Source organism: Carcharodon carcharias, chromosome X, assembly GCF_017639515.1.
Source record: "Carcharodon carcharias isolate sCarCar2 chromosome X, sCarCar2.pri, whole genome shotgun sequence".
NCBI classification, from domain to species: Eukaryota; Metazoa; Chordata; class Chondrichthyes; order Lamniformes; family Lamnidae; genus Carcharodon; species Carcharodon carcharias.
Window position 1 is genome coordinate 17,538,661 of NC_054507.1, and position 24,426 is coordinate 17,563,086.

Consider the following 24,426-nt stretch of genomic DNA (forward strand, 5'->3'; position numbering starts at 1 on the left):
TGTCCTTGACCTACATTGGCTCCTGGTCTAGAAACACCTCCAATTTAAAATTCTCATCCTGAGTGTTTAAATCCCCCCATGGCCTCATCCGTCCCCATCTCTGTAACCTCCTTCAGCTCCACAATCCCTGCCCGCACTGAACTTTCCATTCGTTGACTGTTGTGTATCTCCCCCTTCTCCCCCAGCAACTCCCTTCCCTCCACCATTAGCCACTGTGCTTTAAGCCATCACGTTCCACAGAGATCTTTATTTGCCAGTTGTGTGTCTACCCTATTTATCTTGTTGCATTTATCCAACAGAAAGCAACCCATCTGCCCACCATGGAGAACCCATATACAAGCCTTGGAATGAGAGACCACTTCATAAAAGTTATATCTACTCATCACTTTACGTAATTCGCCGTGAAGATGCCACAGTCCACTGCAAGGTTTAAAACAGGACAACCGAGCAATAGCCGGAACTGACTCCCAATCAGCAACCTCTGACTAAACAGAGCTGCGGGAACTAAAGCGACAGCATTCTCACTTCATTGAAACAGGTTGCAAAGATCTTGGCTGTTTTCTGTGGCAAAACTCACCCAGCAAGCCAGCCACTTCATAAGCTTTCTTCTGCTCAATCGTCTCGTAGTTGAGGGCCTCAAAGAATATATCCAGCACAAGAATATTCTCCCTTGAAAAGAAGGAAAATTACATCACGTCAATTTTGTATGCATCTGAGAAGAAAGTTACTGCTCTTCAGAAAAGAGAAATCAACCTCCGCTCATCCATTTAATTGCCTCCTGCAGCTAAAATGGAATTTTAAACAGTGGCTATGTACCAGAATAATTCTGTCTTGCCAGGCCAAGGTCAGCATAGCAAGGTCATGTGTTCTTCTGAAATATGTGTTCTTCCTAAACTCTTAATGATTCCGGCTGATGTTGATTCAGAGGCCGTGTTATATTAGTCTTGCACTACAGGTCACAGATTGTGCAAACAATTATGTGCATTTCAAATAAAATCAAGGCACACATTAAGGAAAACAACATTACTCTGGGTTGGCAATTTTGAAAAGCAATTATAATCCCAAGTATCATTTTGACTGCAGTCTATTTTTCCTTTCACAAAAGCCACTGTCGCGCAGATGATATTTTTAGATTTTAGTTTTCTATAATAGACTTGGATTCTATTAAAGAAACATGATGCTTGGTTCTAAGCTCCTTTACCCTTCCCGTTATCTACATGAACATAATGCATTCTTGACTTAAATGACATTTCCAATGCAGCATCCATCTGTATTAAAGTATCTACTAGATCTTGATCATAGGAACAAAGTTACAGAAAGAGGCCATTCAGCCCCTCAAGCCTGTTCATCCATTCAGTTAGGTCATGACTGACTTCCATCTACCCAACTTGGATCCATACCTCTTACCCACAAAAATCAATCTTAGTTTTGACATTTTCAATTGAACCCCCAACCTCAACAGCTTTCCACTCCACTTTGTGTAAAGAAGTGCTTCTTGACATCACCCCTGAACAGCCTAGCCCCAATTTTAAGGTTCTGTCCCCTTGTTCTGGACTCCCCGCCAGAGGAAATAGTTTCTCTCTATCTACCCAATCAATTCCTTTAATCAGCTTAACCACTTTAATAAGATCACTCTTCAATCTTTTCCAAACAATTCTGGGTTTGACAGCCTAGTCTGTGCAATCTGTTCTCATAATTTAACCCTTTAAGCCCTAGAATCATTCTGATGAAACTGGGCTGCATCCCTTCCGAGGTGCGGTGCCAGAAGTAAACTCTGTTACTCCAAATGGGGTCTGACCAAGGCTCTGTATAACTGAAGCATTTTGATTTCCAGCACTTTTGAGATAAAGGCCAAAATTGCATTAGCCTTTTTAATTATTCTTGTACCTGTCCACTAGCTTTTCGTGATTTATGTACATATACCCCTAAATCTCTCTGCTCCTCCACAGTTCCTAGCATTTTGCTATGTGAAAAATATTCTGATCTATGCTTCTTAGGTCCAAAGAGAATGACCTCACACTTTCCCACATTGAACCCCACAGTTTTGGTCACTTAATCTATCAATGCCCCTTTTGTTCCTATCTACACTATTTATTATGACACCTAACTTAATGTTGTCAGCCAGCTTGGACATACAGCTCTCTAAAGTCACTGATAAATGTAGTGAAAAACTGAAGCCCCAGTACAGATCTTTGGAGGACATCAACAGTCACATCCTGCCAAAGTTGTTATCCTCTTGCAAGGTACAAATAGATCCATAAACTCTTTGAGTTGTTTTGAACCACTTCCTGAATTTTACTCAGATGAAAACAACAGCAACTTGTACAGATATCCCAAGGCACTTCACAAGAGCATTCTAAAGCAAAGTTTGACACTGAGCCACATAAAGCAATATTAGGACAGGTGACCAAAAGCTTGGTCAAAAAGGTAAGTTTTATTAAGTGTATTAAAGGAGAAAAGTGAGGTGAGCGGTTTAGAGAGGGAATTGCAGAGTGTAGGGCCCAAGCAATGGAAGAGCAAATGGCAGAGCATAGGAAGGGGGGATGTGCAAGAGGCCAGAGTTGAAGAACACAGCCTCAGAGGATTGTGAGATGTTACAACCGGGATGGGAGGAGTGCGTAAATTATCAAGCCCCACTACTCCACAGGCCATACCATTAAATTAAATGTTTAATTTTCTCACCAAAATGGCCAATTGTGTACCTTATAGTACACAGAGACTCTGACCAGGGTCCTTTCAAAAAACTCATAATGATTAATTTATTTTAAAACCAAACTTCTATTAACAAAAACAGAAAATGCTGGAAAAACTCAGCAGGTCTAACAGCATCTGTGGAGAGAAAGACAGAATTAACGTTCCGAGTCTATATGACTCTTCTTCAGAGCTTCTTTTAACAAGTTGCAGGTACTGGTTAACACACAATTGTAATCAGGAAGTAGAACTGTCTATCTCTTCCGAAAGAATTCCTCCAGCACACACACACACAGACAGACACAGACAAACAGAGGACAAACGGATAGAGTCTCTCTGCCGAGATGGGCTTTGGAGGATGGGCGTAATAAAATAAAGGATAAAGTCCACAGGGTCTCGACACTGTTGACTTGGAGTTCTCTTGTGTGAAGACAGACTGCTGGTCCCAGTGGATGCCTGGAAGTTCTCACCACTGATCTCAGCTTTGCAGGTCCAAATGCAAACTAGTTACACACAGATGAGGGTTTTCTGGCTACAGGCTGATAGCCACACATAATTTTAGGCAAGGTAGAGAGAAGGAGCCAGTCAAGATAGCCTTCTTTCCTCAGCTTGTTCTCCAATGAGACTGCCTTCAAAACAAGCAGGTTCACAACTTAAGTTTTTTCCTCTCTTCCATGTGATTGCCTTTTTGTCTCCCAGCTTTTCATTAATTAACATTCTTTGCAGTTTAACACAAACAAACAACTCCTTCTCAAGTACCATATAGGTCAGGTGATTTCTTGGAAGAGGCCTGCTTGTTGACAGTTCCAAGTTAAACTTATGACCTTTTTAAAAAAAAGTCCCAGGTTAACATCCAGATGACCAGCTCATGGCAGATCCTTCCATTTTACAAAATAAAAATTCCGTCTTGAGAGATATGATTCTAACAGCAGCTAGAGGAGATTACAGAGATAGGAAGGAGCAAGGCCATGGAGGGTTTTGAACACAAGAATGAACCGTTTAAAGTCATGGCATTGCTGGACAAGGAGTTAATGTAGGTCAGCGAGCACAGGTGAATGGGACTTAGTGTGAATTAGAATAAGGGCAGCATATCTGAAGAACTACTTTATGGAGCTTGGAAGATGGAAGACAGGCCAAGAGAACACTGGAATAGTCAAGTCTAGAAATAACAAATACATGGATGAAGATTTCAGCAGCAGATGGATTGAGCAGGAATGGAGGTAAGTGCTGTTATGGAGGTGGAAGTGGGCAGTCTTCGTGATGGAGAAGATATAAGGTTAGAAGCTCAGTTCAGGGTCAAACAGGACATGGAGGTTGCAGACCACTTGATTCGGCCTCAGACAGCAGCATGGGGGGGTGGATGGAGTTGATAGCTAGGGAACGGAGTTTGTGGTGGAGGTCAAAGACAATGGCTTTACTATTTCCAATTTTCAATTAGAAGGTATTTTGGTTCATCCAGGACTGGATATTGGGCAAGAAATCTAGCAACTTAGAACCAGTGGAGGGGTCGAGGGAGGTCGCAGAGTCATCAGCATCTGTGTGCAACTTGCCTTCAAATGATATTGCCGAGGGACAGCTTGTAGGTGAGAAGCAGGAAGGGGCCAAGGATAGATCCTCGATGGTGTCCAGAGGTAATGATGCAGAAGCAGGTGACTCTCTGGCTGTGACTGGATAAAAGAATGGAACAAGGGTAAGGGCAATCCCACTCAGCTAGACAATGGAGGAAAGCCACTGGAGGAGGTTGGTGTGAGCAAAATTGTCCAAGGCTGCAGACAAGTTGAGAAGGATGAGGAGGATTAGTTGCCACAGTAACACAGGATATTTTTTGTGAATTTGGTAATGGCTGTTTCAGTGGGCAGAATTTTATGGCCCCAGTTCGGCGGGGACAGAGCCGTAAAATGCAGCGAGATATTATAAACCTCATTGGCTTCGGCGGGAACGTAAAATCTCACTGCTGTAAAATTTCGCCCAGTGTGTCTAGTACAGAAATGGAAAGGCTCCAGCATGGAGCTGTGGGAAAGATGGGCACAGATTTGGGAGGCAATAACATATTCAACGTGAGGAAAGAGGTTGGAGATGGGGCAGTGGTTTGCATGGGGTTTTTTGAGGAGGGGGTGATGACAGGAGATTTGAAAGAAAGGGAGACAGTACCTGACAAATGTGTCAATGTTTTAGAATTTTATTGTGATTTGATAATTGAGATGCAACCAAGGGTACCGAGGGAAGTGAGAGTGGAAATTGCAGAGGCACCAGTGATAATCTTCCAGTCTTCCTTAGACACAGGGGAGGTGCCAGTGGTCTGGAGAATTGCGAATGTTACACCCTTGTTCCAAAAAGGTGTAACGCGCCTGTTGACTGAAATATTGTGTGGGTGTGCGATGATGTCAGGACACTCGCCTGACTGCATCGCAAGGATAAAGCCGTCAACCACAGACTAGTCAGTTTGACTTCAGTGGTAGGGAAACTTCTGGAAATTACAGTTCGGGATAAAATCAATAGTCACTTAGATAAGTACGGGATAATTAAAGAAAGCCAGCATAGATTCATTAAGGGAAAATCATGCTTAACTAACTTGCTGGAGTTTTTTGGGGAGGTAACAGAGAAGGTTGATAAGGGCAATGCTGCTGATGTGGTGTATAGGGATTTTGAAAAAGCATTTTACACAGTGCCACACAACAGACTTGTGAGCAAAATTCTAGCTTATGGGATAAAAGGGAAAGTAGGCATTTGGATAAAAAATTGGCTGAGTGACAGGAAATGGGCAGGATTTTCCCCTCGTCGGGTGGGCCCAGGAGCATCCGTGAAACGGTCCGCCACCCGCGATTGGGCTCCGATCGCGATTTCACGCTGGCTGGCCAATTAACGGCCAGCCAGTGTGAAACGCGCGCTGAGAGCCTCAGCGCTGTCGGGGTCGGGGTGGGGCAAGCACTGAAGTTTGCGCATGCGTGGGGGGGGGGGGGGGGGGGTGCACTCACTGAAAGCTCCCTGAAGGCACAGAGCTGCCTCAGTCATGTTAAAAATGAGTTTAAAATTTTTAAATTTTAAAAAATTCACTGTTGGAAACCTCATCCTGCCAGTGGATGAGGTTTCACAAAAAATGCAAAGGCCGCCTGGCCTATTCGCCCGCCCGCCAACTGTAAGGTTGGATGGGCAGCGAAAAATTCTACTTAATTACCTGCTTAAGGGCCTTAATAGGTCTCTTAATTGTCAGCAGGCGCACTGCCGACTCTCACATACCCCCACCGACTGAAATATCGCATGGGTGTGCGATGACTTCGGGACGCTTGCCTGACTTCATCGTGTGCTATTTCACACTTGGGTGTGTCAGGCATGCACCTGTGCAGCGAGCTGAAAATCCTGGCCTGGAGTAGTGATAAATGGTTGTTTTTCAGATTGGAGGAAGGTTTGTATTGAAGTTCTCCAGGGCCTAGTGTTGGGACCCTTGCTCTTCCTGATATGTATTAATGATTTAGGCTGTGGTGTTCAGGGCATGATTTCAAAAATTGCAGATGATACGAAGATTGGACACATTCTCAACTGTGCTGGAGATGGCTTTGAGCTTCAAAATGACATAGACATGTTGGTGGTTTGGGTAGACAAGTGAAATATGAAGTTCAATGCAGAGAAGTGAGAGGTGATTCATTTTAGCAGGAAGAATATGGAGGAATAGTATAAAATAAAGGGAGAAACTTTAAAGGAGGTGCAGGAACAGAGGGACCTCGGTGTATATGTACTTAAGTATTGAAGATGGCAGGGCATGTTGAGAGAGCAGTTAATAAAGCATTTGGTATCTTAGGCTTTATTAATAGGGGCATTGAGTACAAGAGTAAGGAGGTCATGTTGAACTTGTATAAGACACTAGTTAGGCCACATCTGGAATACTGCATCCAGTTCTGGACGCCAAACTTGAGGAAGGATGTGAAGGCTTTGGAGAGAGTACAGAGGAGATTCACAAGAATGATTCCAGGGATAAAGAACTGTAGCTGTAAGGAAAGATTGGAGAGGTTGGGACTGTTTTCCTTGGAGAAAAGAAGGCTGAGAGGAGACTTGATAGAGCCCTTGAGGGATATGGACAGTGTAAATAGTGAGAAATTGTTCCAACTCAAGAGAGCATCACAAACTAGAAGGCACAGATTCAAAATGGCAAAAGAAGTATTAGTGATGTGAGGAAAAATGTTTTCACTCAGAGGGTGGTTGGAGTCTGGAATGAACTTCCTGAGAGGGTGGTGGAGGCAGGTTTGATCGAGGTATTCAAAAGGGAATTGGATTGCTACTTGAAAAGAGAGAATGTGCAAGGTTACGGGGATAAGGCAGGGGAGTGGGACTAGGTAGAACGCTCTTTCAGAGAGCCAGTGCAGACTCGATGGGCCGAATGGTCTCCTTCTGCACTGTAAAGATATTGTGATTCTGTAAAAGCTTTTTTCTTAACTATTTCAAGGTGTCAGATATTTCACCTATGCAAAGAATATTTTCTAACATTATATGAAATATTAATTGAATTATGTGAAATGGACCTACATTTCTGACAAGGCTCCTTGTCAGGAGAATGAAGTTGAACAATTATCCCTTTTAAGTTTTTCTGCAGGTTAGACAATAACTTTTTTTTTATTCATTGACAGGATGCAGGCTTTGCTGGCTAGGCCAGCATTTATTGCCCATCCCAAACTGCCCTTGAGAAGGTGGTGGTAAGCTGCCTTCTTGAACTGTTACAGTCCCTGTGGTGTAGGTACACCCACAGTGCTGTTAGGGAGGGAGTTCCAGAATTTTGACCCAGCGACAGTGAAGGAACGGCGATATATTTCCAAGTCAGGATGGTGAGTGACTTGGAGGGGAACTTGCAGATGGTGGTGTTCCCATGTGTCTGCTGCCCTTGTCCTTCTAGATGGTAGTGGTCGTGGATTTGGAAGGTGCTGCCTAAGGAGCCTTGGTGAGTTGCTGCACTGCATCTTGTAGATGGTAGACACTGCTGCTACTTGTTCGTTGGCGGTGGAAGGAGTGAATGTTTGTGGAATTGGTATCAATCAAGCAGGCTGCTTTGTCACGGATGGTGTCAAGCTTCTTGAGCGTTGTTGAAGCTGCACTCATCCAGGCAAGTGGATCCATCACACTCCTGACTTATGCCTTGTAGATGGTGGACAGGCTTTGAGGAGTCAGGAGGTGAGTTACTCACTGCAGGATTCCTAGCCTCTGACCTGCTCTTGTAGCCACAGTATTTATATGGCTAGTCCAGTTCAGTTTCTGGTCAATGGTAACCCCCAGGATGTTGATTGTGGGGGATTCAGTGATGGTAATGCCATTGAATGTCAAGGGGCGATGGTTAGATTCTCACTTGTTGGAGATGGTCATTGCCTGGCACTTGTGTGGCACGAGTGTTACTTGCCACTTGTCAGCCCAAGCCTAGGTATTGTCCAGGTCTTGCTGCATTTGGACATGGACTGCTTCACTGAACTGAGTGTTTGCAATGATCCAGCAGGTATTACGTTTAGTCCACAGGGTGGAGATCAGGAGTGCTCACCTCTACAGCATAAAGATTTGCACTGCACAGTTCCACAGTATGTTTTTGCTGGGAAACGTTTTATGAATTTCACCTCTTCCCGCATGGAACATCATGGTCCCATCAGCCCACAAAGCGCTATGACAGGACAGCTAAACTCTACAGGAAGTCTACCCTAAATGCCTTATCAGATGCCACAGTAACGTTTCAAAGTGCTTCACGTGTGATAAATTGCCTTGAAATGCAGCGACTTTGCTTTGTGGGCAAACCTGCCAGCTATTTTGTGTGCAGCACGAACACAGACAGCAATAAGAAAGAAGCCAAAAAGAGCCAGTGGTACCCATACCACAGCACAAGTCAACGCATTGCAGAGAAGAGGGAAAGAACGTGGAGAAGGAGCAAGAGAAGAACAGTAGCTTTGCTTAGACTTTAGGATGAAGAGACAGAGAGGGGATCTTACTCAGCAATCACACTAGCAGACCCATAGACAATGAAAGAAAGAATTGCATTTATATGGCGCTTTTCACAGCCTCAGGACATCCCACAGTGCTTGAGAGTGAATGAAGTAGAAGCAACATATTCTTTGTTGTAATGCAAGAAACACAGCAGCTATGAGATGAATGCCAAGTTCATTGCTTTTTTTGGTGTGCCTGGCTAATTGGGTCTAATTTAGGCCAGGGCACTGAGAGAAGGCCCTGATTTTCTTTGAATAGCTCCAAGAGGTCTTGAACATCCACTGGAACAGGCATACAGGGCCTCAGTTTAATGTCATATCCAAAAGATGGCACCTCCCACAGTGCAACACCCTCCCACTGAAGTGCCAACTGAGATAGTGAGCTCTAATCCTTCAGTAGAACTTGAACCCACAGCCTCCTAATTCCAAGATGTAAGTGTGCCAAGTTTGAAGCTAGGAAGACCGGTGTAACAGAAGTGCTGATCATCCTGTCCTAAAGCTCACTCATGACATCAGCTGGTGTATTTTTGTTCTTTAGAAATAAATATTCAACTTCACCTCTTCCTGTTTGTGTGTAACATGTCTAACCAGCGCACCTGAGATTAGAGTCACAGAATGATACAGCATAAAAGGAGGCCATTCTACCCATCATGCCTTTGCAGCTTTTTGGTAGAGCTACCCAATTCATCCTCTTCCCCTGCTCTTTCTCCTACCTTTGTACATTTTTCCTTTCAATCCAATTCTCCTGTGAACATTACAATTGAATCCACTTCCACTGCCCTTTCAGGCCACATGCATTCCAGATCACAACTGAATTCATAATATTTTTTTCCCCTCATGATTTTGAACACCTCTATTAAATCTCCTCTTGACCTTCTCTGCTGAAAGGAGAAGAGCCCCAGATTCTCCAGTCTCTCCACATAACCAAAGTCCCTCATCCCTGGTACGATCCTGGGAAATCTTCTCTGTACCCTCTCCAAGGCCTTGACATCTTTCCTGAAGTGTGGTGCCCAGAATCGAACACCATACTCCAGTTGAGGCCTAATCAATGTCTTATTGCTCAGTTGGATTTGTATCTCATAAAATGAATAATGTTAGCCATTGGAAACAGGCCAATAAAAGGAATATTGCTGCTCATTGTTCTCACTTCTCAAGCAGTTAACAAGCTGTCTAAACTGGATGGAAATACAGCAATGCTGTGAGGAACTCAGAACGTGCCAGCAGTATCTGCTTGCAATATTCAAAATTCCAGCATTCTGAGCAAGATCCTGTGATCCTTCTCAATGATAAGCCTGGCAAGTCCAACGAACCTTTTGCAGCAGAGGTCAAAGTTCGGGACCAGTCAGCCTAGGCACTGATTGCTGAGCATAACAGAGGCCCAAAGGGATATGGGTGCATATGAGGAAGACTTGAGGATAGCCACCAAGATAACACGTAAGGAAGTGCGAATTCTGCAGCCTTGACCATGCAATGGATTCACACTCCTCAATGTGACAGCATAAAGTGCTGCCAATATCAGTATCCTAAATCCTGCTTAACCCCAGACAGACAGGCATATATTTGTTTGGTAATATTGCAATGATGCTGTTTCTTTTAAAGGGCATTTCTCATCATTTGTACTGTGTATGCTGTGAAGTATGGGAAAATTGATGGAGCATTATATGAAACCTGCTGGCCAGACACCATCAATAATGTTTCCTCATGTCTCTTCTGACAGAAAAGGTGGCATAAAACAGGGTGGGACAGCAGCAGCATGAACCCTGGCAATCTTTGAACAAAGGTTCCTCGCTTATGGAAAATTAGAGAAGGCAGGCCTTGGTCACAAGGTGGGAGGAAGATGTGCGCCAGCTGGATTTGCAGGACAGCCAACGTGAAAAAGTTAATGCTCTGGCCTCGCAGATGCCAGTGAATTGACAAAGCCTATGAATGAATTTGTATGTTCACCTTCTGTTCTCTATACAGATGGTGAGGCAAAGGAGATGGTGGTGTAGTGGTAATGTCACTGGACTACTAATCAGAGGCCCAGGCTAATGCTCTGGGTTCAAATTCCACCATGGCAGCTGGTGGAATTTAAATTCAGTGAATACATTTGGAATTGAAAGCTAATCTCAGTGATGGTGACCATGAAACTATTATCGACTGTTGTTAAAAACCCATCTGGTTCACTAAAGGGAAGGAAATCTGCCATCCTTACCTGGTCCGATCTACATGTGACTCCAGACCCACAGTAGTCTGGTTGACTCTTAACTACCCTCTGAAATGGCCTTGCAAGCCACTCAGTTCAAGGGCAATTAGGGATGGGCAACAAATGCTGGTCTTGCCAGCGATGCCCACATCCCATGAAAGAATAAAGGATAAAGAAAGGATGCAGTATTGCTTATCCAGGCACCCAACATCCCATTTGAACCAAGCACCAGTCCAGCCAGCAGCATTCAGGATGGAGCAGCAGAAAGCAGAAAATGCCCTGCATATTGCATCTGGTCAGATGCAGCAGGGAGCCATTGTGCTTAAGTGTTTCTACATTCCACAAGAATCTGATTGAACACGGTGGACAGTGTGGAGAAGCGATTTCCAGGGGTGTCTCCAAAATCGAAGGGCAAGAGCGTCCTGGGACTGATGAGGGGCATCATGCTGCCATTTCAGTCAGAGGGAACCCAGAGTCTCATGAAAATATGGTTCCTCAATATCCAGTCCTTGGAGTTTATGGAGATCAAAGCAAACAGCAATACCTGCTATGTAGAAGTAAATGACTGTCAGGTGCTGGTAAGCACAGTAAGAAAGAAGGTAATGTGTAGATACATGCACGTGGACACTACCGGGACCGGAGAAGATTATTAAAACACATCCATTTGTTAAAAGCTGCATTCTGTGATTTTATTACTGTTTGAAAAGGGAATAAAGTACAGGTCTTAGGAAACAGGAAAAACACATACTCAGTCTGCTACCAATGAGAAAGAAAAGGCCTTTCAAATACCAGCAGGACTGCCAGAAAAGAAAATGGTTATGATGCCCTCTCCCAGCTTCCTGCCAACATGCCACGTCTGGCCTCCTGCCCTCTTTGGTGATCTTCTTCCCCTTCATGCTGCCTCTTGAGCTTGTCCATGATCTCCGTTGGTAACATTGTGCAACATACTGAACATGGTAACAAAAAAATTCAACTTTCACTGGGGCGAGAGTACCATCTGAAGCATTATGTGAGCACTCCAAAAGCTTGCTCATTAAGAATCCTGGTTCCCGGCTGTGGTTGGATAGGACCTCCAACCAAGGGTCATCAGCTATCGTATATTTCATCTTTTGCAGGAATCAGCCTTCCCCTCAGGCAATCAGGTTAACTAAACTGCCTCAAAATGAATGAATAATGTCGGGTAGAATGTGCTGAGATGCATGACCTACTGCCTTTGCTCCTGTTGCTTGTGGTCCATACTGAACTCAATGAACAAATTCTAACAGAGGGTTACAAGGTGCAGAGATTCTAAGGACAATTGTTCCCTTGACTTCCACCAATAGTGCTGCTGCTGCATTTGTTGACTTCGGTTGCAAATTTTCCCACCCAGAGTCAGCTTCCATGCTCAGCCTGAGTCTCATCAGGCACTATTCCATTTGCGAAACTCCCGAAAGCTGAGCTTTGAATGAAAGTGTATCAGTTTGGGTAGCTGGTAGACCCACTGCTGAGCCTCTTACACCTGCAAACCTCTCTTTAGACAGAATCCACCATTTGCTCTTCTGCCATCGCCCATAGTTGATCCTATTCTGCTATTAGGGAGTATGCATAGGAAACAATACCAGTATGCAATGCACTCATTCTGCAGCTTCAGCTAGCAAATGGTATTCCTTACAATGGATAGAAGGACCCCACACTACGCTATGTGCCACATGAAGTTTACTGCCCAAATGAAGAGAGGTTCATCATAACTCCTTATCATGCATTGTGTTTAACAAGTGTTTGCCCACTGAACCTTCATTCATTGAAGCCCTTTATTTCCATTTTCGTAACATCACCAACTTTGCCCCATTGCAATTTATCTGCTGCTGAAACCCTCATTCATACCTTTTACCTCGAGACTTGACGATTCCAACCCTGTCCTGGCTGGTCTCCCACACTCTACCCTTTGTAAACTTGAGGTTATCCAAAACTCGGTTGCCTGTGTCTTAACTCGCATCAAGTCCCATTCCCCTATCACCCCTGTGCTCACTGACCTACATTGGCTCCCAGTCAAGCAAGGTCTTGATTTTAAAATTCTCATCCTTATTTTCAAATCCCTCCATGGCCTCACCCCTCCCTATCTCTGTAATCTCCTCCAGCCTGACAACCCTCTGAGATATCTGTGCTCCTCGAATTCTGGCATCTTGAGTATCCCCGACTTTAATTACTCCACCATTGGTGGCTGTGCCTTCAGCTGCCTTGACTTTAAGCTCTGGATTTCCCTCCCTAAACCCTCTCTCCTCCTTTAAGACACTCCTTAAAACCTACCTCTTTGACCAAACCTTTGGTCACCTGACCTAGTATCTCTTTATGTGGCTCGGAGTCATATTATGATTTACAAACCTCCTGTAAAGCGCCTTGTGATATTTTATGAAGTTCAAGGTGCTATATAAATATAAGCTATTGTTGCTGTTAGAGCAGATCAGTTCACTTTTGATTACAGTCCAGTTAGAGGAGACTCTACTGTTCTTCCCTAACCTCCCTTTTTGAAGAATAAGTCTTTTTCTATGCTCGGGATGTTGCTGTGGCATGAGCACATTGATCAGTGCTGCTCCAGGATGATGCACCGATAATCTCAGGATTGCAGGAACAAAATTGAACTGCCCCTATGCCTCCTGACAAACCTTGTCACACACTCCACACCACCATTTCAAGATTTCAGTTAAATTCCTGAATATATGGTGCTGAAGCATGATGGTGATTTACATTACATGTCATCACTTGTCAAAGTGCAGATGTTTTTGTGATTAAATGCCCACCAAGCACATTCTGGACAATAAGAAGCAATTAAGAATAGTATTTTATCCTTCTCTGTCTTGTAGTTTACACACCTTAGTACTTTCTAAACGGGAGAACAAAGTACCCCTGTCAGTGGAGGTTTACTCTGGGTCTAACCTACATCATAGCTGGTGTTGTGGACATTAACATTCCATTAGCTAGTACTGACATCCTTCATCTTAAATGAGCAAAAGGTTATGGAGGAGAAAAAAGATAGGTGACATGATTTTTAAGAATAGTTGAAATCTGCATTATCTGTTGATGGGTACCATAAATAAAGTGCAGATCAAGAGAACACTGACAATAGTACAATCGTACACATTTTATACAGGACCTGTACCACAATTGAATAGAACTATACCCAACCATACAAGAGGTACAGAACACACTTGAAATTACACTGTGTGATATTAATGTACAAACATTTCACACACTCGATAAAATCCATTTGTCTGCTAGCTGAACAAGTTAAGAATCATAGATTGATATCACACAGATCATTTCAAGACTGCCATTTATTCAATTCCTGTACCTATCTGAGATGCTAAAAATTAACTCCAGCTCCTCCATCAAACTCCTGGGGAGTAAATGACATTATGTTAGTAAGCATGTAAGTTTTAAAAATTCTCATCCTTGTTTTCAAATCTCTCCATGACCCCCCCACCCGCCCCCCCACCTCTGTAACCTCCTTCACTCCTTCAGCTCTACGATCCTCTGAGATCTCTGCGCTCCTCAAATTCTGGCCTCTTGTACATCCCTGATTCCCTTTGCCCTGCCATTGGAGGCCATGCCTTCAGCTGCCTGGGGCCCTATACTCTGGAATTCTCTCCCTAAACCTCTCTGCCTCTTCCTCTGCCTTTAAGAAGCTCCTTAAAATTAATATCTACCTGTGCAAATATCTCTTTCTGTGGCTCAGTGTCAAATTTTGTGAAGTGCCTTGGGGCGTTTTACTATGTTAAAGGTGCTGTAAAGATGCAAACTGTTATTGTATAAACAGAAGCTACAATGAGCTCACTGTAAATATTGGTGAGGTGGATTCAGTTCTTTGCATATCCACTGTCCCCACTGAGAATGTTACATTGGGATTTACAATTGCTCGCACATTTCAACTTAAATGTTGCTGTCTTGCCCAGTGTTACTGTGACTCAGGGCCTTTCTGGAGGCAATCAACATTTATAGCTGTGCTGTGCTGTAAAGATGGTAATTTCTGCCATCGAACATTGCATATAAATTAGACAATAAATTCAGTCAAATTACTTTTGTTCAAGAAGCACAAACAGAAACTGGGTTTATATCGGGCATTCACGACACTGGCGGTCATGGTTAAATACAAATCCTCCATTGGTGCCTATATTTGTATCCCAGCACTGCCTGGAAAACACTGTTTCATCAATGTTATGAAAGAAGGGAAATCTATCCCTGAGCCAGCTGTTAATCTGTTATTTGTTCTTAGTCAAATTAACTTCATAAACCACTTAAAGAAACGCGGCCTTTATTTAGTCCCCACTCCATCCCACCATCTATTTTTACCAACATGATCACAAAAGTTTCCACTTATAAAATGTCTTTAATGTCAGAGTGGACCAAACCTTGAAGTAGGAATCAGAAGAAGGTTGAGGAGGTGACTGGAGGTGTTGTTTTGACCAGACTTCTGAGGTAGGAGGGCAGAGAGGTTTAGGAAGAGAATTCCAGAATGTTATGCCATATTGGCTAAACGAGATGGCACTATTTGGAGTAATTGAAAAGGGCTCGGGGGAACTGCACAGTAGACAGGATTCAGAAGAGTGGAGGGCATGAACTAAGATGTAAGGTGAGAGGAGGTTATAGATGTGGGACAGTAATTTGGAAGAAGTCAGTCAGGATGGGGTGATAGGTAAGTGGGACTTTATGTGGCATATGACATGGATGATGAAGTTCTGGAAGAATTGGAGTTTCTGTAGGGTGGAGCTCAGGGGACCAGTAAAAGGAGGGTTGTTGGAAAAGTTGAGGTAGGAGGTCACAAAGGCATGGATGAGAGTTTCAGTTGTGGTGGGAATGAGGGGGGGGAAGTAGGTAAGGAATATTGTGGAAGTGGAAATAGATGGTTTGCTGATGGGCTGGATGTGGGGTTTGAAGTTCAGCTCTGAGCAGAGCATTGAGGTAGTGCCCATTGGGTTCGGCCAGTGTAAACAGTCAAGTATGGCACTGGTATCAGAGGGCTAGAGTGCACAGTTTCTGCAGGGAAGGCAGAAAAGGCTTCAATCTTGCCAATATTTAACTGGACAAAGTTCTGTCTCATCCATCACTTAATGGTACACCAGCTGTCAGAAAGCACAGTGACAGTTGTAGAGTTGAGGATAGGGTAGTGGAGAGGTAAAGCTTGGTGACATATAGAACTGGACTCCATTCTTGAGGGTAATTTTGCCAAGAGCTGGAATGTCACTCAGGAATACGAGGGAGATCTTGGAGCATGCCATAGATGAATATATTAGGATAATTTGTTATGTAAGTGGAGCTGGCTACATTCAGTCTGCTGGGAATGGGACCATGAAAGGACCCTGCCATCAAGGCAAACCACAGAGGCAAGACATTGAAAAAGAAAGCAGTTGCCCACAGTGCAAAGGAAGAATGCTTAACCCAGGAATAGTCACACAGGATACCTTTAGTGATATTAGCCAGAAACTAGGTGGTCTAGGTGGGATGATGGCAGGTTCAAACGTTCCAATCATGTTGAAACTCCACAGCACACCAGGAAAATGTTACTGCATCACATGTGATGTGAGGCACGGCTGAACCCTTTCCCCAGTGACAAAGACACTACCTCTTTAATCATGACTATATTGTGACACAAACAGAAAAGCAATTATAGTAGAGGTTACTCACCCAATGTAATCTTCTGATTTGTTGTACTTTTTGGCCAGGTATTTGGCTGAAGCCTTGCTGGGGATTTTTACCATGGACAACTCCTTACCATATCGAGTCATGTTGCATGGCGTCTCACAGGTGCAATATGTACTGTCCTTCTCCACCAAGAATTCTGTTCAAATAGCAGTGACACAATTGTATTGCTTGCTGTTAAGAGGGGGGAATTGATGGTGTGCTGAGCTAATGCATTGTTCTTTTACTGCCTTCCCTGTTCTAAGGGTGAACTGGTATTAATTAGAATCATACTCGTCACATTCCTGTAGTTCACTAACAGTTGGACCATGGCTGCTTCAAGTTAGATGCAGAAGAACTTCCTGGAACTGACAAAAGGCCAGTTAGTCCAACAGCCCTGCCTCTTTTCTAACCACATCTATCCACCTCTTCATAAGGGCTTATAATTCCTCTTTCAAACATATTTGCAATATTTGCTTCCAAATGCACGTAAGATGAGACTAAATGAGATGAAAACCAGATTCATTCTAATGGAAATCTAAACAACCAGGGATACTTACACAAACCTATTAGTTGGACATAAGTTTTCGGAGGGTGAAGCCTTCACTAAATGTTGAAGGTGCAAGGCAGACAAATTTATTGGCTACCATGTATTTCCCAATATCCCTCTAGAATGACATCCAATGATCTCCAGAATCAATCTGACCCATCCTCCAAAACTGAGTTATTCCTCTTCTAAACAAAAAGGTCTACATAACTTCCTCTCTTATTCCTAATGCCTGCATCTTTCACTTGTGTTTGGTAGCATTTGACCCCTTTGTCACGGTGCAAAATTTGCCTTGATCAACTCTGTCACCTCCCTCCATTTAGTCTTGTAAACTTCAATGTAGGCCACCTCAAGATCTGCCCTTTTGCAAAGAAAAGAATTTTTTTAACCTTCCCTCACAAATGAAATGCCTGATATTGGGAGCAGCTTGGTTGCTCACCTTTATAGCATTTCAAGGACAAGAATATCTTTTCTGTGATTAGACTAGATGCAAATACATACCAACTTGCTTGTTGAGGCTGGATTGAGCCCAAACATTAGAGGTGAAAGGACAATATTTCAACCCTGTGCACCACCCAGACCCCTTTTGAAACAGACAATATTGACTATGTGCATATTCAGATATTTTGTACTATCTTTTGTTCTAATCATTAAAGTAATATGTTTAAAATAACACATGGTATAGCAGAGTGGAACACAGCGATTGCAAGGATTCTAAAATTGTTTTGTCGAGTTAGATAAAGAAAGACTGATTTTTCCTCTCCCTGGCTCATGAATTCTGAGGTTAATCTCAGCATCGCTGTCAGCATCCCAACTAAGATCAGCTAAGTCTGACAAAACTAGAAATCAAAGCTGGGATCTTCCTAATCTCTATGGCTCAGTACCAACATGGGTAATGCCATCTGGAGAGAATGTTAATCTTCTAAGTGGACTATTCAACTTAAAGTTGGTAAACATCAAAAATAAATCATTCAAGACTTGTAGACATAATAATTAGGAAACATCACAATCATTGCTTCTTTTAGCAAGCTGGATAACAAATACACTTCAGCAGTAATTGCTTTTTTTATTACTGTGTTATACAGACTAGAGCACCCTGTATTTAGTAATGGAGGTTAACCAAAAGGTATTCCACCATCTTGGTTTTACCTGCAATGAGTTCTGGGTAACTGGAGTCACCACAGACTTGGCTTCTGGACAAGCTTTATTCATTGTGATAGCATTCTGGTTCACATAGTGTCCATTCCCCACCCGAACAGGAACCAAAAGTTAAAGTGCCATTAGAGTTATCTATAATTCTTATTCTTAAAAATGTAAGTGAATAAATAAGTGGTCAATGTCAGCAAATAAGGATCAGCGCAGAGACAGACACAACAACTGAACAGTAAGAGAAGCAGAAGGCATTGCAATGGAATGGGTTTGGCACTGAATTAATTCCCCTTTTGAAGAGTTATTGCCTCCACAAAAATTTTCTTGGCAAGCCATAGTGGATGTGGTAACCTTAATTGTGACAATAAGTATTATACTAACTTGGGTCCCAGCATTGTTGTGATGCAACAATGCACTGCATAAAAGTTTGCCAAACACAATGCTTCTTTAAGGTAATGCAGATGACTTCTGTCATCGGGGATTCAAGACCATCTCCAGCAGCCAGAATGCAGCTTTGCCAAGAGCCCAGAATGACCAACATTAATATATTGCCAAAATGCTGCCCTCAGACTGGCATACATACAATGAGCTAGCAACACTACGAGACTTTCAAATCAAGGCAATCTTTTCTTCGTTTGTTTTTGTGGAAAAAAATGAGAATCTTTGCTACTTCCACTGAATCAGTCAGATAGCTTCAGAGAGCAGCAATCACAGTGATCTATGAGATATTGACCAAGCCCTTGCAATGATCGTAGCTGCAACACAAAGATTGACCAGGAGCATCAGGGAGCAAAGCAAGATGCTTCGAGCTTTATTCGGAGAGTGACACCAAATTGACTTCCATGTGCCTCTTTCCTGCAATCATATCATAATTTGGATCCAGTCTTCCATATAGGATGGCTCCAAAATCACTAGTGCTAGGCTAACATGATGTCATTTCTTATTCTGCGCACTCACAGCTGTAAATGTGCCGCTATCGCCACTTTACTATGTCCTTGGAGTTGCAATGGGACCATTTTGATTGCTGTATGGAGTGGTTGTTTTTGATCTGCAGATTTCTTTTTTGATTTGTCTGTGAACTGACGTAAAATTGATGAAAGCACTTTAACCGTGGCATTGTAGCTGGTGCCGATGGCAGAGGTTAGTCTCTTTCGGGCAATCTAAAAACATTTATTTTGCTGGGCCAGAGTGCAGTGTGCTTTTTTTTTTGCTTCCGATCTAAAAGAATGCACTTTTGCTGGCTGAATCACTTTGTGCGTAGTTGCCCGCAGACTGTAGTACTTAGGGTTACTTAACCATTGCTTAGCATGTTCGACTTGGTCAATGCATGAGTGGACAACATACATCTCACAAGTTGCACGCAGTCCTTCTATGTCTGAAACTCAGCTCTTGTATGTGCCTGTCTGTGCATTTAGTCCTGAGGTGGGAGGTACAGAATAATGTTAACAAAGCATGTGGTCAGTAACAAAACCACAGGCAACTGTCCTTGCATTCTGACCTGTATATTTTGAGCAAATTGCAATACCTGAATGTGCCACCCCATCTGTTTGGGAGGCAGCCCTCAGCTCTTGAGCAATAACTTGGACCATAGCCCTGTGTAAGAGAGAAGGTACCAACACCCCCACAAGCACAATCATTCTGTATGTTATCAGCCCTTTCAGCAAAAAGCAAACTCAATGATGTTAACTGGAATGGACAGATCATTCAAGGATATGATACACAGAAACAGGTTGTTGCCAGTAATCGTGTGACAGAAAGGGAATAAAAGACAAGGAACAAGGGGACGATGAAGCGAAGGGAGGAATGAGAGAAAGAGGCAAGGAGGGGAGAAATGAAAGAGGGAAGAGAGAATAAGAGAAAGGAAGAAATAAGGAATGAGATAAGAAGGAATGAAAAAGATGGGGATGGAGAGAAAGAGTGACAGAGAAAGAGAGAATTTTTCTCTTTGATTAGCTAAGTATCTAAGACTTGCGGAAACCCATTATCATGTTTATGATTTTCTCAATGCAGCCACTGAGAAATCCACATAAGTAGAGCTTCTCTTCACTCAATGTAGAGTACATTCTCTCTAACAACCTTCCTAACTAAGTTCAGAAAGATTGGCAACGGGTTGGTAACAGCATAGCTTTTAGAGATCCACAAGTTCACAGGGGCTTTGTTGGTGTTTAGTCAGTGAGGACCAGAAAGTATGACAGAGCAGGGCACCAATAATTAGGACGTTGGGAGTATTGACTTTACAGGGTTGTTTGAAGCTGAGGGCGCTGAATCTCAGCCTTTAGTGCCAGGTCTACCTCACCAGATCCCATTAGTGAGCCAGGCTGGTGAATCAATTGTCAACAGTGCCCTAGATTACAGTGCCCAAGCATTGGATTATCTCATTTTCAACCTTTCATCACCACATGTGTAAACTTGGAGCCATCTTGACCCCACAGAGACCTCACTTACATCATACCTGGGGAGGTAATGGCATTGTGATATTGTCACTAGACTAGTAATCCAGAGACCCAGGATAATGCTCTGGGGATCTGGGTTCAAATTTGAATTCAATAAAAAATTTGGAATTAAAAATCTGATGACCATGAAACCATTGCCAATTGTCATAAAAACCCATCTGGTTGCCCTTTACCTGGCCTACATGTGACTCCAGACCTGTCCCCCCTGCCACCGAACAAGGGTAATTAGGGATGGGCAATAAATGCTGGCCTATCCAGAGATGCCCACATCCCATGAATGAATTAAAAAAATACCCACTACCCCATCCCAACACGAGTTGCTCAATAGGCAACAGCCAATTTCAAAAGTTTAAGCCCTCTGCATTACCCTTCTGGCCACTACCTGGCTACACACCAGACCCTGCCTGGCTCCTTGTGCACAGATTTAACAACAACTATTTGCCTCTCCACATCAGCATCCAATCCTGGATACATGAGCACACAATCTTGTTCTCAGCCTTCCAGCAGGTGTCATCTCAAATCTCAGAGGTTCCTCATGATCTAATGGACATCTGCCTTCCAAGTAATGGAAGGCCCACTTGGAAGGCACTACATTGGATGGCTTGTAATGTGCCCGCCACCGCAGTGTTCCAAACCAAGCTGCCTCATCACCAACTGCTCAATTCATCTCTTTGCAGGAGGAAATTTGTAAAAGAGACATGACCCACCCCCACCCCACCTCCAAATTCAGGATGCTGGGTGCTAGGCCAGTGTGCACCAAAGTCCTGCCTCCTAACAGCTATTTTCCCATTTTTCCCAAAATTCCCCCTATCGCATGCCTCAGAGATCTGAGCTGTGCTTTACATGCCAGAAGCCTAAGCTACATATATCATCACTCTTCAGCATAGTATCAAAGACCAGAGTTCTTTCCTCATTCCTTTTCAGCATGATCCCACAGGCTTGTATCTCGGTTGAAGTTGGCATTCACCAGAATTCAGGGACTGATACAAATATGGACAACAATAGGGACAGACACCCTTGTGTTACCAATCAGCATTTTGGAGAACCGAACTTGAGTCATGCACAGACATAACCCTGCACCTGAAGGCGATATGGTGAGCATAGTCCACTAGATTCGCTGGCAAGTCTACCAATGACACACTATCTGTCAAAAGAAATACTACCATTCCTTCAGAAATACCCAGGATAATGCAAAACTGTCCCTTACAATGTCACCCAATCCATAATTGATGAACACGTTACAAAGGATGGATGATAGTGGATATCGCTGTCTCGCTACTCCTACAATGGACATCATTTCAATGAGTTTCTCACCTACCCTTACACCAATCTTGGAGCTGGAGATCAAATCCAAGCCATTTGCTCCCACTCTCATCTTCTTCCTGATGACCCCAGGAGGTCGAAAGCCTTATGAAGATCAAAGACTACAACGCATGCCAGCTTCCCCTGAGCCTAGGCTTTCCGTGAGGATCTCCTTTGAAGTTACAACCTGCCCAGTACATTCCTCCTGAGAGGTCGCCAAGACGTTCGATACATGCACTGTGAGAACCCAAAGAAGCACCTTAAAAGCAGAGGATTTGGAACACCGAACTACGCGTGCCTCACATATCTCCCAGTTTCAGAAGGCCAATGCAAGTCAACAGCTCCCAGCATCGATCTCCAAAGATATCACCATTCTGCCCCTACCTTGCCCTCCTGTCTAGGGGATCTTTTTAGAACTTTGAATAAATGCTGCCCACTTTTTCCATTAATCTGGTCAGTGTAGTGCACTGGAAAGTGGTTCATTAAAACCTTCTATCAAGCTCCATGCAGACGATTCTTTACCCTTTGAGCTCCAGGCCTTTCCAGACTCTGAGGAAGCCCTTACAGATGTGTTGAGAGGGTGAATGAAAGAGAAAGGAAAAGAGAATGAGAGAACTCAATCCAGGTCACAAGTAAATGGTTGGAACCAAAACAAGTCAGAAGTTACATTAATGGGCTACCTTTCAGCATCTTGCTTGTGTACTTGCAGATACAATGGGAATTTAAGTGAACATTCTATTAAACTTTTAAAACTTGTAGTTTATTGCTAGTGTGCAATTTATATTTATCACTTGTGAGTTTTAAAAGTCTGTCCCAGGTATTGTAGCTTGTTGCAGCTGTGCTTTGCCTGCCTGGTGCTGTATATCTTCTTGCTGCTGTTATATTGCACATTGCAACTTGCTGCCGCTCTATTGTGGACTGCACTGCTATCTTGTACATTGCAGCTGCTGGTATTGCAGTTCACAATGGCTGCTGAACTTTGCTGTTGGATTGCACCTTGCTGCTGCAGTCATGTTGTATTCCATCATACTGTGTTGCACCTTGCTGTTAAATTGTACATTGTCACAGCTGCGCTCTACCTTTCTTCTGTTGCATTGTACCTTGCTGCTGCATTGTACCTTGCTGCTATAGTATTGAACTGTGTTGCTGCATTGTAATTGTTGCTGCTGTATTGCAGCTTGCAGTGGCCCTATTATATTTACTGCTGTTTTACAGTAAATGATTGCACTCTATATTGCTGCTGCAGTGCACTGTAGTTCTGCAGCCAGGTATCTAGCAAATGTGCATTATACTTTGTGATGATATTGCATACTGTTGCTGCATACTTTGGTACTTCTACATTGTACCTTGTTACTGTATTGCATCTTGTTCCAACTGCATTGCACCTTGTTGCGATTGCATTTTCTACTGCATTGTACTTGATTACTGTGTTGAAACTTACTACTGGTGCATTGCACTTTGCTGCTGTTGCATGGTAGATCTTTGATGCTGTACTGCACCTTGTTGCTGCACTCTGCCTTTTGCTGCTACATTGCACATTGTTGCAGCTGTTCAGTATATTGTAGCTCACCGCCGCTGTTTTGCACGTTGCCATTTTTGCACTGTAGTTTCCTATTGCATTTACTGAATTATAGTGTACCATATTGCTGCTACTGTACATCATAGCCTGTTGCTGCTGCATTATGCTCAGTACTGCTGCCCTGCAGCTTGCTGCTTTTGTACAATATTTTGCTGCTGTATTGTACCCTTCTGCGACAATGTCTCTATTACTGTTGCCCTGTACTTTGCACTGCTTTATCGCACCTTATTGCTGTTATTATAATCGACCTTGCATTGCTGTATTGCTCCCTTGCTGCACCTTGCTCTTACTGCATTGTGTGTTGTTGCTACTGCATTGTTCTTTGTTGTTACTGTTTTATACCTTGCTCCTGCTGTTGCATTGTACATTGCTGCTATTGTATTCTACCTTGCTGCTGTTGCATTATACCTTGCTGCTGCACTGTATTTTTTTGCTGCAACGTGCCTTGTTATTGTTGCACTGTAGCTTTCTGTTACTGTGTTGGTCCAAGTGTATTGTACCATGTCTTGCTGTATTACTCTTTATTACTGTATTATATTTTGGCCATGCATTGTGCCTTGCTGATGCTGAGTTGCACATGTTGACATTACATTTCACCCTGTTCAGGTAGCATTGTGCCTTGCTTTTGTACTGTGATTTAAGCTGCTGCATTTCACCCTGCTTGTGCTGCATTTACGTTTCACTGCCACTGACTGCGCTTTATTGCTATTTTATCATGCAATGTTGCTTTTGTGATGCACTGCTGCATCACACCAAAACAGCTGCAGCATTTACCTTGTCGCTTTTGCATTGCAATTCTTTGCTTTTGCATTGTACCTTCCTACTGTATGGCACGTTGTGACAGCATTACACCTTCCTGTTATTTTATTGTACCTTATTGCTCCATCATTGCACCTTGCTGTTGCATTTCCTCTTTCAGC

General features: G+C 43.2%; 1 protein-coding gene across 1 annotated transcript in view; it reads right to left on the reverse strand.

Annotated features, from left to right (window-relative positions):
* asic1b (acid-sensing (proton-gated) ion channel 1b) overlaps nucleotides 1-24,426 on the reverse strand; it is a 220,138-nt gene that overhangs the window by 30,576 nt on the left and 165,136 nt on the right. The window contains exons 6-7 of the mRNA XM_041180347.1: nucleotides 16,483-16,636; nucleotides 578-669 (exon numbers count right to left, since the gene is read on the reverse strand). Coding sequence (XP_041036281.1) covers nucleotides 578-669; nucleotides 16,483-16,636 — 246 coding nt within the window. The remainder of the gene's footprint in view (nucleotides 1-577; nucleotides 670-16,482; nucleotides 16,637-24,426) is intronic.